Source organism: Perca fluviatilis, chromosome 8 (assembly GCF_010015445.1).
Source record: "Perca fluviatilis chromosome 8, GENO_Pfluv_1.0, whole genome shotgun sequence".
Lineage (NCBI taxonomy): Eukaryota > Metazoa > Chordata > Actinopteri > Perciformes > Percidae > Perca > Perca fluviatilis.
Genome location: NC_053119.1, coordinates 33,283,729 through 33,302,489, shown reverse-complemented (window position 1 = coordinate 33,302,489; position 18,761 = coordinate 33,283,729). Strand labels below are relative to the sequence as shown.

Here is an 18,761-nt window from a genome sequence, read left to right as displayed (position 1 = left end):
AAAATAAGAACAGCCAGGTTAAGGGTAAATGTTAAGGGGAGATGTCGATGAGTAGTCGTGAGCTGGTGTAAACACTCAGGATGAGTGCGAGATGAAGTTGACAAGATGGGATATTTATTGTTAACCCCAATTAAGGCCACAGAGGCAAGAATAATATAGAAATTAACAAAATTAAGGAAAGCAGAAAAATATATACTGTACTATAGTAAATTGACTTGAGAGTCAATTTACTTCAATATTTTGTTCCTTCAGCAATTAGACTGTTGAATGACACGGACAATACAAAAACATAGGATCTGATTGTATTTTTTTCTTTTGTGTGTAGTGTGGTGTGTGTGTGAGGGGGAAATAGTGGATTAAAATCAATATTTATATTTGTATCTGTTTTTATAAATGTTTTATGTATGTGCACCTTGACCATCCAAATTTCCCTTTTTAGGGATAATAAAGTTGACCGTGACCATGTTTGTTTATGTATGCACCAAGCAAGGCAAATTCCTTATAAGTACTTATTTGGCAATTAACCTGATTCTGATTTACTGTCGCAGAGGAGTGAAGAAACTAATAAATATTCAAATTTAACAAGCTGCAATCAGAGAAGTGTTAAATTTTGGTGTTTGGTGTTTTTTGCCCCCAACGGTGCCTTCCAGGCAGCGTGGCAATAGTTATGTTTAGGGTTAAGGTTAGGGTTAGCTGCCTGGAAGGTGCCGTTAGAGGCAAAAAACACCATCGAGCTTACATTTGTTTCATAAAAAATGACTCAAACCAAGGAATCCATTATCAGAATAGTTGGGGATTCATTTAATAGTTGATAACTAATAGATAACTAATAGATTAATCTTTGCAGCTCTACAAAAGACCACAGACCAACTTTGAAAAGCTACCGTGGCTCAAAATCAACTGGATCTTGACTTGAATGTTTCGTGCCACGATGTCCTCTAGCTTCCGTGCATTGACGTGTCGGATCTTAACAGGTTTAGAACGAAGCTCCAGTAGGTACACTTCAATTGACCCTAATTAGACTGCTTGACAGATTCACTGTTCTCTGGGCGGGATGTTTTTCTGAACTTGGTCTCCTTTGGATCTGTCCTTGACCAAACTTGACTGGGTGTGGTACTGGAGTTAAAGGAGCTATGCTACTTTTATGCCCAGTGGGCAATGTAAAAAATGTTGCTTAAGGCCCCAAAATGTTCAGAAACGGCCCTGGGTTCGGCAGGTTAATTTCAGCCCATGTGCATCACTTTTTAGTGTCCACTAGAAACAGTTTCTGTTTTTGTGTGGTGCTACTTGCTGCTATTACTTGCTGTCGAATTGACAAGAAGACGTTCTCTTCATTTGCTTGCGTTTTGTCTATTTGTATGAGTTTTCTTAATTTGCAGTGCGCTTGAGCCCTCAGGGCCACCGTAGTCATACCAGAAAGGAGAACATTGACAGTGAGAATAAACTGTTGGCTGAAAAGGACATTTGACGCAATTGGGTTAGTGTATGTACAGTAAGTCACACAATTCCGGTCACACCAACAGTTGATTGTCTGGATTATTAAGCAATGTTAAAAGGAAATCTCTTTTCTTTTTCCTTTTTCTTTTTTTTACTTTTGATACATGAGTAAAATGCTCAATCTCTGAAGCACTTTGTATTTATAGTCGGAGGTGTGCAGATTCTTTTTTCTGCACACAAAATGTTCCCTTTATGTGGCTTTTACGTGCATTCCTTATGTCTGGGTAACAAAAAAAATGTTGACTGCTTTTTAGCTTCTTAACTGGTACCAAAATAATGGCAAAAATAATGAAATGCAGATTAACAGTTATTTTCTGCAACACTAACGACATGTTTGTATTTTTTTTTTAGCATTCTGAAACATTTAATCACACAGTACATGTGTAAATATGGGTTTATTCCACTGTCTGCCCTGTCATTTTCTATGGATGAGAATGGTGGTTTTTATCCAGGACAAAACGAGACCTGTAATCTCATTGCTGCTCCTCCAGTCCTCCAGTCCACTGGGAAAGTTTTAAGATTTCGATCTGACTATTTCAACAGATTTATTATGAACTAGTATTGGATTTATATTCAAGCTGATACTGGAATTATCTAATGACAAGAGTAGACCTGTACCAAACATACTCAGAGAAGTGGTCGGGGATGTAGCAGTTCTCTGTATTGTAGAAAGATTTGCTTATGTTAATGCATATAAATTGGAAGTTCACACATTTTAAAGGGAAAGTCCTCCAATTTTAAACATCAAAGTGTATTTACAGGTCTTGGGGAGTATATTCTCGCATTACGCCAGAGCGCTGCGGAGGAGGGTCTGGCTAGTCCACACAGCATTCTTGGATGGGAGAAAAACGTGCTCTGGTTTATTGGCATTTCTTAAAACCAATCACAATCAGTCTTGGGTGGTGCTAAGCGCCGGCAGGAGCAACGGTGCCTCTGTAAAATAGCCTCGGGAAGGAACTTGTTTTGGTGGAACATGAGTACGTTCAAAAGTTGTTTTAGTCGTGCAACAGAAAACTGAGATTGGACAGATAGTCTAGCTAGCTGTCTGGATTTACCCTGCAGAGATCTGAGGAGCAGTTAACCATAGTCCTCAGAAATCCACCGGAGTTTGGAATGCTAAAAAAAAGAATGCGGAAGGTGAGGGACAGTGTTGTATAAAGTACTAGAAAGCAATACTTGAGTAAAAGTACAAGTATTGTACTAGAAAAAGACTTCGGTAGAAGTGAAAGTTACCTTTTAGAATATTACTTAAGTAAAAGTCTTAAAGTATCTGATATATACTGTACTTAAGTATCAAAAGTAATTTTCTGATATTTAATGTACTTAAGTATCAAAAGTAAAAGTAAAAGTTGTTTTTTTTAAAAGCAAGCGGTTAGAACTTTTATTGTGGCTTTCTTATAGTAAAGCATAAAGCATATTCAGGGACTTTTCAGGCACAATTCTCTTAAGTTCAAAGAACAAACAGCATATGTTTAGAGCTGACATCAATGTACAGAAACATTTCTTGCAACACAGGTGTATGACGTTATCTTCACCACTACCCTGTTCACCGAGTTCACCACTATTGTCGGGGTGGTCGCAGGGCTCAACATAAAAAAAAATCCCCACTGGCCCCCGGGGCCAGTAGATCAGAGTTTTGCTGGCCCCTTCTACATTTTTACTGGCCCTGAAAGAAATATCATAGGTGTGATTGGAAAAGGACAAAAAAGCAGGGAAAAAGCTAGCCACTGCCACTGGATGTTGTGCCATTAGCAGCAAAGCTAGACCAGGGGTCATCAACTACATTCAAATAAAGAAAATAAAATTATACCTATCACATCATCATCGTCATCTTGATATTTTCACTTTCTTACTAAATTAATGCTATATTTTTTACATTAGTAAGCAAACCCCTAAAAACATGGAAAATCCATAATGATAACTAGATAGGCTACTTAACTAGAAAATGATCTCAGATTAGTCCTGTATGCCTAATTTGAAATAAGACGATTCTGTTGCTAAATAATACAACTGGCAACATCGTCAACAATGAATACGCGTAATTCAATTACGTGCATATTAAGTAGCCACATGTATTTGTTTTGGTCTTAAAATACATCCATAGGTTTACCGCTCCAGCGAGAGGATGGCTCGTTTAGAAATCAGCTACGTTTACAATAGTTTGTCCAAAGTTCAAGATTGGTTGCAAATTAAGACAAACAGTTAGACTACAAACTGACATCTTTCATTTTAGCTCGTTTGTAAAGTCGCTATTTGCAGAGTAGAGCTGTGTTTACACAGCGGTTGGAACGAGAGTGGACAGCGCGAACTGAGATATGGGTTTCTACTGTTTCTGCCTGTAGAACAGGTATGTGGGTTATTGATAAGTATTGACTCTTTAATCATGGAGGTTTTATTGTAGGCTACCTACTTACAGTAACGAGTGTAGCGTTAGTTCATCTGCGCCATCGGCGGTAAATAATCCTCGGTAACGTTTCCAGTCAGTAGGCTACATGTGCTGCGTGAAGTAACGCACACACCAGTGACTGTGGCTGCAACCAGCCCGACATACGTTTTTACTGGGCCCCGGGCGGGCCATCGGGCCATTGCTTATGTCGAGCCTGGTGGTCTACGATAACTGGAGGTCCTCCAGTAGGTGCTCATGCTTCCATGGCGGTTTGCAACAAACAAGCGCTGAAATAGAGCGCGCGGTGTGCGTAATGCAATCTAGGAGCAGTGATTCGCCAAACCTCCCTTATTGCAGTCGCACACATTTCTTCTAATTTTATTTTTTAGTAACGAGTAACGAAGATGCTTAGTGGAAATATAACGGAGTAAAAGTATACATTTTATCTAGGAAATGTAGTGGAGTAAAAGTGAAAGTTGACATAAATTTAAATAGCGAAGTAAAGTACAGATACGTGAAATTTCTACTTAAGTACAGTAACGAAGTATTTGTACTCCGTTACATTACAACACTGGTGAGGGACATCCAGCTGACCTTAACAATCCCAGAAGTGAAACATCGTCGATATAGACTACGAGGAGTACTACTGCATAGAATGTCTTCTAGTACAAGACCACCATTGTTACAATTAACTTGAACTGAAACACAGTGTGAAAGGTCAAAGTTCTAAGACGACCGGAGCTGAAAGGTTCTTGAGCAAAAAAGTAGCACGGCATGATATGAGAAAAATCTGCAATGTGCGATAACATTGTCCAATATCGCAATGACGATATGACTTACAGTTTTTTTCGATTGCTAAACGACAGTGGGAACAACTGGAGTAACATGTGCAAAACTCTAACTACGGTCTGCACAGCAGCAGTTCACGTGGACCAAACTCTAGTTCGTTTTTCATTGCTAGGACAGTTTTCAAAACTCTACACACTTATGCCATGGCTTTAACCGCAACGTGCACAACACTGTGGATTTACAGCACTTTGTTCAAATGCTAACACACTGCTGTCAAAACTCTTAACCACACATTCAAAACAGAATAGATTTCAGTCTGGTGCCTATCAAACACTGCTGATTGGAATTTTAGCTGAAAGCCTAAGCAGGTATTGACATATACGGTATTTATACAGAGAAAGCTCAGAAAGCCTTTTATATATATATATATATATATATATATATATATATATATATATATATATATATATATATATATATATAGCAACAACAATAGCAGAGAGCAGAAGCCAGCAGGCAAGTGTTATTTACATAAACTTCTGGTGTACTTACAAACTTTACAATCCATCGTTTTATGAATGCATAACCTATTTGTACTACTGTAGAAGTTTGGTATTATTTCGGGCATTATTAGTGGGGTAACTTACGAGATACAAATGTGGGTCCATTAGCCCCTGCGCTAAGCTATTCAGCTGATAACGCTACTCTACGCTAACTCTCCCAATGTTAGACCCAGCTGAAAAAAGCTTCTGGGGGGGTGTTTGGCTCGAGGTCATGGTACAAAGGACCCTAGGGTGAATTACTCCGAACCATCACTTTAAGAAAAAAAATGGCTGTTCTGTTCAGAATGGTGATTGCAAAGAAGTTAATCTTGCGAGTTTGGAAAATGGACTCTGTACCCACTTGATGATTTGTGGTTGAGAGAAATGGCAAACACATTACATCTGGAGAGACTGAGATTTTATAATGAAGATAGAAGAGGTGTGATAGAGAGATAAGATATGGGACCCTGTACATGTGGACATTTTTTCAGGGTAAGAATTAATGTTATGTCCACTGTAAAGCACCTTGCTCTTCCTATGTATATATGCTTTTGTACTTTTTAAAGAAAAACTGTGCGCTGGGTCGGTTTTCTTTTTCTTCGTTTCTTGTTTGTGGCTTTGTGAATGATGGCTGAATAGCATTTAGCTGTCTCAGTTTCAGGGTCCTGGTATTGTAAATGTTTGCTCACTGTCACGGCTTACAGGGATATGTGAATAGAACGGAGCCATTGTGATTTTCCTCTATGACAAGTCAAAATCTCTACTGTGAAAAAAGCTTATTGGATATGTATTTGAATTCTTAAAATGGCTGATATTACAGTTTAACTTAAATAACATAAATCATGTACATATACTATGTGATGAAAGACAGAATCAGAAAATGTTTTATTACCCAAACATCCGTCAAAGTTCAGATAAAACAAGTTTAAAACACAATAAGTAATATAAAATCTGACCTTCAAATTAACTCAAACATTTGCACACAAATATTGCAAAAGCACATTTTACTAAACATGAACATGCATGCTTAAGCATCATTTAACCAGGCACTGTTGTGATTCTTATAGAGGTCATACAGGTTTTAAGGAAACTGCAAAACTAAATAGTTCCAAAAAACCTACAAAAGTGGACCTATTGTCCGCATTTCAACTGCATGGCATGGCATGGCACGGCACGGCTCTACTCAACTCGACTTGCTCTCTTTTGGTTTACCATTAGCATAAGTTGTTTATGGAAGAGGATTAGTGCCACATGTCAAAATTGTATTTGAGTTCTGAGTTTAAAGTAGAGATGTTCCGATACCGATACCAGTATCAGTATCATCTCCGATACTGCCTAAAATGCTGGTATCGGTATCGGGAAGTACTGGAGTTTATGCACCGATCCGATACCACGTAATAAAGCCCTAAAGAAAATCTATGTTAAAGTAGTTTATTTATTTTCTTTTTCCGTTATAACTGACTGTTAAACTGGATAATAAAAGAAAGTTCTGTGGCATTCATTGTTTGTGTTTGTTCATGTTTCACAAAGAGTTTAACCTGAGCCAAACCGACAACAGAGATAGAAATCATATCACATCCATACAAGGATAGTAGTATACAGTTGTTAAAACATAATAAAATATATGACACACTGGTATCGGATCAGTACTCGGTATCGGCCGATACGCAAGTTCAGGTATCAGAATCGGTATCGGGAAGCAAAAAATGGTATCGGGCCATCCCTAGTTTAAAGTCAGAATTCTGAGAAAAAAGTCAAAATTCTCAGATAAAAGTCAGAATTCTTTAAAGTAAAAAAAAATTCTGACTTTAAACTCAGAACTCAAATATATATTTTTTTAATATAATAATTAATCCTCTTCCGTAGCTGTTAACTGAACCACACAGTGGAAATGAGGCCTACGAACCTCAAAAGAAGGCACTCTTTGGTATCTATGGAGGCATTTTTTTCTTGTATTGTGATAAGTGTTTTTATACGGCCATGTTCATAAAGACAGTTGCGCCGTTACAGAAATGTAAATGAACAATGAACCTGCACAATCGAAGGCTGGCTGGTTGATTGTAAGCCTCTTATTTCTGTGAAAAGGCGATGCTCCAAAGACATTTATTCTACAATAAAAAAACAAAAAAACATTGTCTTATTTTAAACAACAGACAGAAGTTGTTACACATACTGAATGTTCAGTATTTACTATTTTGAAATGGGTGCTGTGCCCTCCAGGGGTACAGATAGAGTTTCATCTGAAGGACCAGCTGTCCTCGTGTCTGTAGAACTCTGGGTCCTGCCCAGCAACTCACTCACAGTCAGACACTTGAATACACTGTGAAACATATTCCAACTTACTTAGACTCTTTCCAATTTAAGCATTCCTAAATTGTCATTTGCATAAAGCATGTGCTTATTAATTACAAAAACAGTCAGCTCCATCTCTCCTGGAGTGAGAACAACTTTAGGATTAACGTCCAGGCCGCTCAACATTACATTACAACACCTTGAAAAAATCAAACATCATCAAACTGAACTGAAAACAAATTGGCACTTTTGAAATGAACACTGGTGTGTGAACTAAAGATACAAAGACAAAGTTTCTGAAAATATTCAGTGTGCATTCTGATTGTCTTGGTATAGAGGAGCAGTATTTGGCACTGGAGGCCACTTTGCTCTCAGGTTGGCTCAGAGATAGAGAGGCTGTACTGCAGATCACCCCTAAGGGGAAGGGCTTTCATGGAAAAAGAAGGTGGCTGGTGCAGTATCCCTCTGTGATCCCTCAGCTGCTGAAGAGGGATTCCAGTTTCAAAGTGTCACCTGTCCACACACGCTTCAATGATGAGGTTTACGCTGTGTCCCAGCACAGGGGTTAGATACTCCATGCCCACATTTCTTGACTCATAGCCATCGTATGTTGGATTGAAACTTGTACTGTAATCCTTGGTCATGGGCATACATTTCATCTAACAGACGCAGAGCAATTATTGAAGGGGACATAAATTGTACATACAAAACTGGACTTGTATAGGATATGTGTAACGTTAGTTGTGGAACTCTAACTCTAGGCTGGCATAAGCTGTTTTATTCACTTTGAACATCGGATGACATTACTGCATAGTGCTACAAGTGGTAAAAAAAAAAAATACCACAGATTACCTTTAAGGTAACTTTCCCCCCCTACAATCCACCCCCCTTTTGCTCCTCTTCAAGGAGGATGAGCAAGAAGGTGATATAGTTTAAACTTTCTTATCTGTGTCCCAAATTCTTGCACATTCATTTTAAGCAGGTTTTGAGTATGTAGCAGTCAATATGCATACTAAAAACGCTAATGATGGACACTATTCTCCAACTATTCTCTTATAAGCAGTTGCGTTATAAATTCGGATTTTGATTGCCTTTGCCCAATGCATGTATTGCATAATTTCCTGTTGGTATAAAACAAAAGGTTTGTTGATTTCTAGCTGCAAACCCCATATACTATAAACATTAGTATACAATGTATACTTATAATTAGTATGTAGCATAAACTGGAACACAGCTCTGAACTACAGTAACTGGGCTATACTGTACAGCACATTGAGAACAGTGAGCCAAACCTGATCACAAGACATACTGTACAAAAGAGCTGCTTTTTTATAAAGTATCAAGGCTTTGAATAGTACAGTATGAGAAGTTTTATACCAGCAGATCCAGTCAAAGGGAAGATAACACGGGTGCTGGGCATATATCCAAGGGATCTAGTCTGTCACAATAAAGGCATGATTTCAGAAAAGTAGAAATGCACTTGACCAAGTGCCCAGGATGTTATGAGGATTCTGGAGTGCTGTGTCTTTGGTTTGTGAGCCATCTAGAAGACTATGAATGCTGAGTCATTTAGCTGGGAAGCAGATTTGACGACTCTCTGTTTGACCTGCACCATACTAGGTAACATGACATGACAGGCAGAGTTCTAGCTACATCTCTGAAATGAAGCGAGCCAGAGTTTACATATCTCCAGAACCGAGGAAGGATTAAAGCTAATCTGACGACACAGACTGTGACAGCCGCTCCTCTCCTCTCCTCTCCTCTCCTCTCCTCTTCTCGCCAATCTGTGTCTTTTCTGTCCTCTCATCTCTCTGTAAGCTGCTGTAAAAGAATTACAAAATACACAATGGGTCTGTGCTTTCAGATCAACAGTCGTTTGGACAGGCTACTCAGAGGCAGGCAGTCTGTGGCTGCTGCCCACTAGCTTCAGCGGGAACATGAGGTACAGGTGTGTCAGGAGTATGACATCTGAAATCCACTGGTGTTTCTGCTGGTTAGTCCCCTGAGTCCTTACTGTCAGAATGAGGAGTGTACTTCAGTCGAAATGTCCCTGTGAAACACAACAAAAGGAATACAGTTGCTGTGTTGAAGCTTTGGCAATGCGCAGATAGAACATGCTTGAGCGCTCTTTGATTGATTAAAAAAACATCCTATTCTTATTACAGTTTTTCTCAATCGCTTTGGCACAATCGTTGAATGACTATTGAACTTCGTCAAACTATATGACTATTTATATGAACATAAGGTCAGTTGTTCACACGACTATAGTCATTTGTCATTGCTTTGGCACAAAATGCACTGAGTAAGCCTTTGCATTCATTTGCTATTGAATCATATTATTCTCAAATGCAATTACACACATGTTCATTGTGTAAACCCCTACATGCAAAATAGAGCAACCAACAATCACAATAACCTGTCACATATACACTCACCTAAAGGATTATTAGGAACACCTGTTCAATTTGTCGTTAATGCAATTATCTAATCAACCAATCACATGGCAGCTGCTTCAATGCATTTAGGGGTGTGGTCCAGGTCTAGACAATCTCCTGAACTCCAAACTGAATGTCAGAATGGGAAAGAAAGGTGAACTAAGCAACTTTGAGCGTGGCATGGTTGTTGGTGCCAGACGGGCTGGTCTGAGTATTTCACAATCTGCTAAATTACTGGGATTTTCACGCACAACCATTTCTAGGGTTTACAAAGAATGGTCTGAAAAAGGAAAAAAATCCAGGATGCTGCAGTCCTGGGGAGCGAAAAATGCCTTGTTGATGCTAGAGGTCAGAGGAGAATGGGCCGAGTGCTGATAGAAGATCAACTTTGACTCAAATAACCACTTGTTACAACCAAGGTATGCAGTAAAGCATTTGTGAAGCCACAACACGCACAACCTTGAGGCGGATGGGCTACACCAGCAGAAGACCCCCCCGGGTACCACTCATGTCCACTAAAAATAGGAAAATGAGGCTACAATTTGCACGAGCTCACCAAAATTGGACAGTTGAAGACTGGAAAAATGTTGTCTGGTCTGATGAATCTCGATTTCTGTTGAGACATTCAGATGGTAGAGTCAGAATTTGGCGTAAACAGAATGAGAACATGGATCCGTCATGCCTTGTTACCACTGGGCAGGCTGGTGGTGGTGTAATGGTGTGGGGGATCCCTTTCACCTTCAGAACTGCCTTAATTCTTTGTGTTGTTGATTCAACAAGGTGCTGGAAGTATTCTTTAGAAATGTTGGCCCATATTGATAGGATAGGGTAAATGGTATTAGTATGGTGCTCCTAATAATCCTTTAGGTGATTGTATATTAGATACATAATAGGTATGTGGTTTTGTTCTAAACGTTTTCAGATGAATAGACTTAGGCTAGATGGGAAACAATACAATTTCCTCACAATTTAGAGCAACCAAATGCAAACAGGTGACAGGTGAGGATATCACAGCAGATTGTTGTAGGTGGGGGGGCTGTGTCATGCCAAAAGATTTTTCCCTCGTTGCACTGCAAGGGAGGATATCATAAAATGTTGTAGCCAGACAGAGAGGAGAGACTGGATGACCCATGAGGTTGTTACATTTTTCAGTAAATGTGCGATTGAGAAAAACTGAAATGGATAGATTATAGGTTGTACCATATAGAAACACAATAAGTCCCAATTACAAGAGGTGATATTATCCATAGAATTGTGGTGTGAAATCAGTGCTGTGCCTAAAAAAGAATACCAATAATTATAACTTTATCATTAATGTGATGGTCCGGAGTAATTTCACCCTAGGGTCCTTTGCACCACGACTTCGAGCCAAACAACCCCCCAGAAGCTTTTTTCACCTGGATCAAACATTGGGAGAGTTAGCATTATCAGCTGAATAGCTTAGTGCAGGCGCTAATGGATCCAACTGTGTATTTTGTAAGTTACCCCACTAATAATGCCCAAAATGATACCAAACTTCTACAGTAGTACCAATAGGCTATGTACTGCAGACGTCCCTAAGCACTCATCTTACTGCCTGTAGCAGCAGAGAGCAGAAGCCAGCAGGCAAGTGTTATTTACATAAACTCCTGGTGTACTTACAAACTGTATGTTTTATGAGTACATAACCTATTTGTACTAGTGTAGAAGTTTGGTATCATTTTGGGCATTATTAGTGGGCTAACAAAATACACAGTTGGATCCATTAGCGCCTGCACTGAGCTATTCAGCTGATAACGCTAACTCTCCCAATGTTCGATCGAAAAGCTTCTAGGGGTTGTTTGGCTCGAGGTCATGGTGCAAAGGACCCTAGGGTGAAATTACTCCGAACCATCACTTTAATGCAAGAATTAGGCCTGGGTATTGCCAATGATTTCCCGTTCTCACAATGAGAGAATGGCTGGCAATATAATTTCCCATCCCTCTCAAATAGGGGTGCAATGGATCACAAAACTCACGGATTGGGTCGCGGTTTTGAGTCACGGATTGGATAAATTTTCGGATCAGCACATAAAGGGGGGAATTTAAATGATTATTAAAAATGTAATAACAATAACATTTAACAATAATCACTTCTTTCACCAGTAAATTGTTATTAAAAGAAAAGAAAAAAACAGATGAGAAAATTGTATTTTACAATAACTTTGAATGCATCATGAGGTTCACCAGTTTTAAGTAAACGCAACCTTTATTCATGTCTGTTTTGTTTTTCAGTGACCAGTGCTAGTTTGTGTCTGTTAGCTCATAGCTTTAGCGGCAGATGGTTGTACGTCCTGCTGTTGGAATCCTCTACAGTGAAATACAGTCACACCTTTACACCGTTTAGCTGTCAGCATTTTAACTGCGTTTAATCCAATTACTACTGTAGCTACTACTAACAGTAGGCTAACGTTACATGCTGTGTAACGTGTTATTAGTGTTAACTAGCGTGACACATGCAGCAATGTTTCTGTTGCCTCTAATTTCTTTTTTCGGAGCATCAGAGAGCAGCACAGACATTTAGCTAGCTAAGTGGCACCATAATGAGTCACCGAAATCCGCGTTGCTATTTCGTCCGGTACATACTGCCATATTGGCACTGAATTTTAACATGTTGCGTTAACGTGAACAGAAAATTGCGTTGCCTGTATCTTTTCACGGCAAACGCGCGTGTGTGGAAAGCGGTCGCACAACAGCTGAAATGTTGTGTTGCGCACAAATGTTCCAGTTTTGTAAGTTTTTACATATACAAAAACACAAATATTGAACAGGTGGTTGCCAAAGGGGGCAATCACCGATTCAAATACATTTCCGATTTGATTCTACTGTTTATCAATCAGGTTAGGGACATTTCAGTTACAATACAACATTTTTGCTTGGATATAAAAGAGATGCTCAGAGAACCTGTGCTGTAAATTGTAAAAGCAAGCAAGCAACCCTCAAATATGATTTATAATGCACCAGGTTAATGTTTACATTAAGAATTGATCCCCAAATAGTTTGTATATAGCAAATGAATAACTATTTTAAAATGGAACTTTTACGTAGGTGATTATTATTGAATTGAACTAGGGCTGAACGATTAATCGTTTTCAAATCAAAATCGCAATTTGAAAGAATGCGTTTAGCCAATCGCAAAGACCGCGATTATTCGAATGTGCAATGTTTAGTTGAATGTTTGGTGTACCATTCGGTTTAACATTTTTTTATTCATTTTTTTATTAGGCCTATTATATTTACTGTTTTTTCACAAGATAAAGTGTTACATATCACAGATTGTTCTTGAATTCTGTTCAATGTTCCATGCTGATTTAAAGAAAAACACTTATTGCTGGCAATACTGAACTTTAGCTAAACTTTTTTTTTTTTTTTTTAATTGCCAATCGAATCGTAATCACAATATCTGGCATAGAAATCGCAATCAGTTCTTTTCCATGAATCGTTCAGCCCTAAATAGAACAGTGACAAAGCCTATCAGGAAATAATTAGTTCCGTTCATTTGTTCATTCCTTCACTCGCCCACTCACCTTGCTGTGCTGAATCCATGGCCGGCTGTTTGCATTCTTCTGCTCTGTGTCCGCTGGCGCCGCAGTTATAGCACGACACGTTCCCTGCTGCCCGTTTCTGGCTTCCTTTTCCCACAATGCCATGGGGCTGGTAGATGGCAAAGCCATGCTGCTGGTCAGGTGACAGAGCGCTGTGGCGGTAGAGGGGCGGCGGCACCATCATTGGGTAGGAGAAGGGCGTGGCGCCGGTGGCGCTGGATGAGGCTAGCAGGGGGCTGAGGTGGAGCAGAGGACCCAGGGTGAAGAGTGACGGGCCGGCCGAGAATGGCTGCAGGTAGCCGGCCGCTGTGTATCCAGGCAACGTCCCGTAGGCACCACAGTTCCCTCGACAACCACAGAAGCTGCAAACACACATGGAGGGGGTGTGACCCGGACTCTGATCCAATGAAGAGGCAGAGGAGGGGGAAGGGGAGGGGCTAGAGGTAGGCTGGGTCGGGTAGTAAGTGTTGCAGGGCACAGCAGCCACAGGAACACTGCTCGCGGTTGCCATGGGAACAAAGCCACCACCACTACTGGAGCTGCCAGACTTTGTGGAGGGACAGGGCGAGGAGAAAGATGTAGGCGGGTAGGAGTAGTATCCAGATGGAGAAGGGGATGAGGAGGACGATAGGTGGAAGTGCAGAGGGGGGTGGGAGACATGGTGGAGGCTGTTGGAGGTGGAGGTCAGAGCAGAACTGGTTTCCACCATCAGACCCACGGCACCCGCCGCCACGCCACCCGCCGCCACGCCACGGCAAACCAGCGAGTCCTGGATCGTGGAAGAGCTATCCCTGTTCATCCCAGGGAACAGGTTCTCCAGCCTCAGCCCCACCCCCACCCCCAATCCCACACTGAGCCCTGGGCTGAAGCCTGCCGCGGCTACGGGCAGGCCCGAGCCCAGCGGCTTGGTCCTGTCGTCTGTGCACAGCGGAGGGGGCCTGGGCTTACGAGGGGAAGTCAGGATGCGTGCTGGGTTTGAGACTGGGGACAGCAGGGTCTGGGGGTAACTGAACTGTGGGTGGTAGGGAGACTGCGGGAGGCCTATGGGGAGGTGGGAGGAGCAGGAGGGAGGGTGAGGAGGAGGAGCTGGATCGGTTTGAACAGGTAGGACCTGGGCTGTGGGGCGAGCGGAGCCTGCGGGGCAGCTGGAGTTCAGGATGAAGAGACAGGACCGGTCCTTCTCTGAACCCCCTCCCACTGCGTCCAGAGCTGACACATCTGGAACACAGAGACACAGCGGCGTGTTGAGGACTAGTTTTAATGTCTATGTGTGTAGTAGAATGTAGAACAGCTGACACCTTCATGGAATTCTATGTAATGAGTTTATGTAAAATCGGTCGCACGACATGAAACTACCTACTGAAAATTTCAAAGAGAATTCAAACCATCTAAATTCAGACGGATGGTTTTTCAAAGTAAACATTTTCAATGCTTATTTGGTGTTTTTTATTCAATATTAAAATGAGGAATTCAGTTGTTTGTGGGATTCAAAATCTCATGAACTTTTTTTGCTTCCATAATAATACATAATGATACAGAAGTAGTATCGCTTGGGTCCAACAAGTGCTACTGCATGTGTGTTTTTAAACGTGCCCTGCCACACGTATTTCATTAGACTCAGCCCGATTTCTGCCAGTTCTCATTAATATTCAACAAGCTAAGCTGTTTGAATCTGATTGGCTAACAGCTAACCAATGAGAGCCTGGCTGTCAGAATCCTTTACTCAGCCCAACTGGGCGAGCTAATGAATAGTAATGAGCTCAGGCAATATTATGTCAGACTGACCAGCTTTTGTAATTGGCCTGCTTTCTCTGCTTATTTCTTTTCAGTGGCTCGAGCTGACAAAGGAGGTAGCAATTCATTTTCACATTCACAACAGAACACAAACACATATGGACCTAACATATTTCAAAAAATGCAAGTAAAAATGGTTTTGTATGACAGGGCACCTTTAAACTTTTCAGCCAATATTAAAGCTATAGTGCGTAGTTTCTGTCGCCCCTATTAAGGAATTCTAAGTAATGACAACAACACTGTCGGAGCGTCCACATGATACAAGCCTTCCGTGATCATGCACGCACCCCTACCCTCCTCCACGCAGTTGCTAGTAGCCAAGGAGGAAATGGAGGATTAAAAGAACATGATGGACTCTTCAGAAGAGGTACAGTAGTTCTCTTCGCTCAAGTTTCTGCGCAGGAAAGTCACCGGACACCACAATCTTCTGAACATAGTTATACTGAGAAATACAGAGAGAGTTGTGTGGATCTGATTAATTTGGCTTGAATTTAACGGATATTCATTAATATCAAAACGTTAAATGTACATTTATCATATTACAATAATATAATGTATTATTTTATGTTTTGTAGCCTACCTGAATGGGATTAAAGTGTTAACAAATTGAACATTAAGGAAAATTAGCAAATAATAGGGAATATCACTTTCAAACTGCTGCATTCAAGAATTCAATCTGGCTTCTGTCCTTTTTTTTCAGGATTATCACTCTGATAATTCAGTCCTGTGTAAAAAACGTACGCCTGTGAATGTCTCTGGTCCTGTCGAAGGCAGAGTCACAGCAGAGTGGTGTTCGGGGCGAGCAGGAAGAGCTGGAGTATCCGGAGGACGAGCTGCTGTCTGTGGAGACGGGGTGATGGTGCAGCACAGCGTCCACCTCCACTCGCAGCTCTCCTGAAATACATTTCAATACACGGCAATGTTAGGCTGTCTTAACATTTTTTAATGCAGTGAAATAAGCATTGTGGCTGTTTCACAATCACACAAATTAGGGCTGCACAATTAATCGCAATTTTATCAAAATCGCAATATTGGCTAGGGCAATAGCCAAATCGCAGGGGGGCACATTATAGGGCTGGGTACCGAATTCAATACTTTTTAGGCATGGACTGAATTTCCTTTAAAGTATTGAGTATCGAAAAATGCCTCGTTATTCAATACCCAATTTCAATACCTAAGGAGTAAATCTCATCAGCGTCAGTGAGCCAATCAGCACGCAGCGTGCTTCTACCAAGATGTAATAATGCTTACACTTCGTAGAGACACGCAGGAAAAACTACGTTACTCACAGAGACGAGGCTCACATAGTAGGAGCTGAAAAATAAACCGTAATGTGTAATGTTGTAATTTTTGTTGTTTTATAAAATTGCTATCAAAAAAAGTATCGGTTAGCCGGTATCGAAGTCACAGTACTGGTATCAGTACCGGTATCAAAACATTTTGAACAATACCGAGCCCTAGCGTAATATCTGTTAAAGTGGACCTATTATATAGCATTTTCAGGTTCATACTTGTGATTCTGCTAGAACATGCTTTAAAGCTATAGTACGTAGTTTCTGTCGCCCCCATGAGGAATTATAAGTAATGACAACAACACTGTTGGTGCGTCCACATGATACAAGCCTTCCGTGATCGCGCACCGCCCCCCCCCACCCTCCTCCACGCAGTTGCTAGTAGCCAGGAGGACATGGAGGATTAAAAAAACATAGGTAATTATCTTCACTCGAGCTTCTGCGCTGGAAAGTCACCGGACGACACAAGCTTCTTAACACAGTTATACTGAGAAATACAGAGAGAGAGTTGTGTGGAGCTGATAGTCTTAATTAGCTTTGTAGCAACTCATTTGGCAACGGCTTGAATGTAACGGACGTTCATTAATATCAAAAAGTTACGCACTAAAGCTTTAATGTTCAAAAAACACTTTATTTTTCTTATATTGCCCATGGCTGCTGCACCTGTATTCACCCTCTGTATGAGATGCTCTGTTGGAGCGCCTGTCTCTTTAAGCCCCACCCTCCCAAAATAAAGCCCAGTCTGCTCTGATTGGCCAGAGCATGTCTGTGAGTCACTGTTGCTCCGCTGTATTATTTCACTCACTAGTAGCCCTGGCAAACCCGGTTCCTTTTAAGGATTCAAGTTATTCTGAGTCACTCACTGAACTGAACCGGGTTGTGTGAGTCACTTGAATCACTTGAATCAGTATTGCTAAATCGCCAAGGAAACTCAGTCCTACTGCGCACACTCACTTGCCACCTCATGCAGCTGCTCACAAGAGAGCCATTTAGTCACAGAAAAGAAAGCATTTTGAGCCAGACTGTTTATTTATTTTCTTAACTTAGTGTAGCCTAAGCAATATATAGGCTTTCAATGTAGACATAGAAACAGGAACGGAGAAATGCCCGTAGTGAATACATTATTATTAGTTTTTTAAATCGACTGTGTGCTCGACCAAATTGCATTTAAAAATATTACATTTATACACCAAACCTAGAGTATGCCTAGGTAGGCTATGTGCAGAACAGTGTATGTTATTTCAGAAATGAAAGAATGGCTTTTGTTGTGGACTTTACTCTGAGCTCGAGGAGAGACTTCACTCGCTCGTCTGAATGAATCAGATCCACTCATGACAACGTAGCCGGCTGATTTGCGGGATTGACTGACTCGCGCGAGCATCGACAACTCACGAGTCATTGAGGGCTCGTGAGTTCTCGAGTGAATCATGGTCTGCGAGCTTCCGGCTCTGAGTCTGCGGATCGGATAAACTGTCTCGGACTGTCTCTCTGCTCACTCAGTCACTTGAGTTGACTTGTGGAGTTGTTGTTGCCTACAAAATTGTAAGTTCTAAAGCTTTTTGCAGCTAAGATGGCTAGGACTAGTAGTAGCTAATGTTGCAAGAGGTTTGTGTGTGGCGCTGTTATCATTTTAGACTGAATTGTAGTAGGACTCAACTGATCCGAGTTAATTCGTGAGTCAATTTAAAGACTTAGGTTAAAGATCCGAGTGAATCACGACTCAAACAGGTTTACTCCAGAGTCTGAGACTGACTGCAACGGAAGCAGGGCTTTGTACCGTGAAAGATCACCAATAAAGGCTTCTTTACCAAATATTACACAACCAGACATGTCCCAGCAGTAAAGTGACCCGAATTTGGGGAGACATGACCAGTATTGGCCGCCAAGATTACAGCTATCTGGTGTTAGCATGTAGCTACTGTAGTTAGCAGTGGACACTAATAGAATATAACAGCACTTTCTACCATCAAACATCGCAGATAAAGGCTTCTAACCCAAATACTACATAACCGGAAATGTTTCAGGAGTAATGTGACCCGGAATGGACCTTTTTTCACAGCAGACATTTTGACTTGTCATAGTAGGAAAAGCACAGCTGAAATTGATAACCTTAAAGATGGCTCAATTCCATTGTGTCCCAGTAAGCTATTTCAGTGAGTCAGCATGCACAA

At 40.9% G+C, this 18,761-nt stretch overlaps 1 protein-coding gene across 5 annotated transcripts in view; it reads right to left on the bottom strand.

Moving 5' to 3' along the window:
• Positions 1-6,884: 6,884 nt before the first annotated feature.
• zcchc14 (zinc finger, CCHC domain containing 14) overlaps positions 6,885-18,761 on the bottom strand; it is a 64,228-nt gene continuing 52,351 nt past the window's right edge. For 4 of the 5 annotated variants that reach the window (XM_039807970.1, XM_039807972.1, XM_039807971.1 and 1 more), the window contains 3 exons: positions 16,040-16,192; positions 13,487-14,722; positions 6,885-9,556 (listed from right to left, as the gene is read on the bottom strand). In XM_039807970.1, coding sequence (XP_039663904.1) covers positions 9,501-9,556; positions 13,487-14,722; positions 16,040-16,192 — 1,445 coding nt within the window. In that variant the 3' untranslated portion in view covers positions 6,885-9,500. The remainder of the gene's footprint in view (positions 9,557-13,486; positions 14,723-16,039; positions 16,193-18,761) is intronic. The other variant, XM_039807974.1, reaches the window with a different exon arrangement.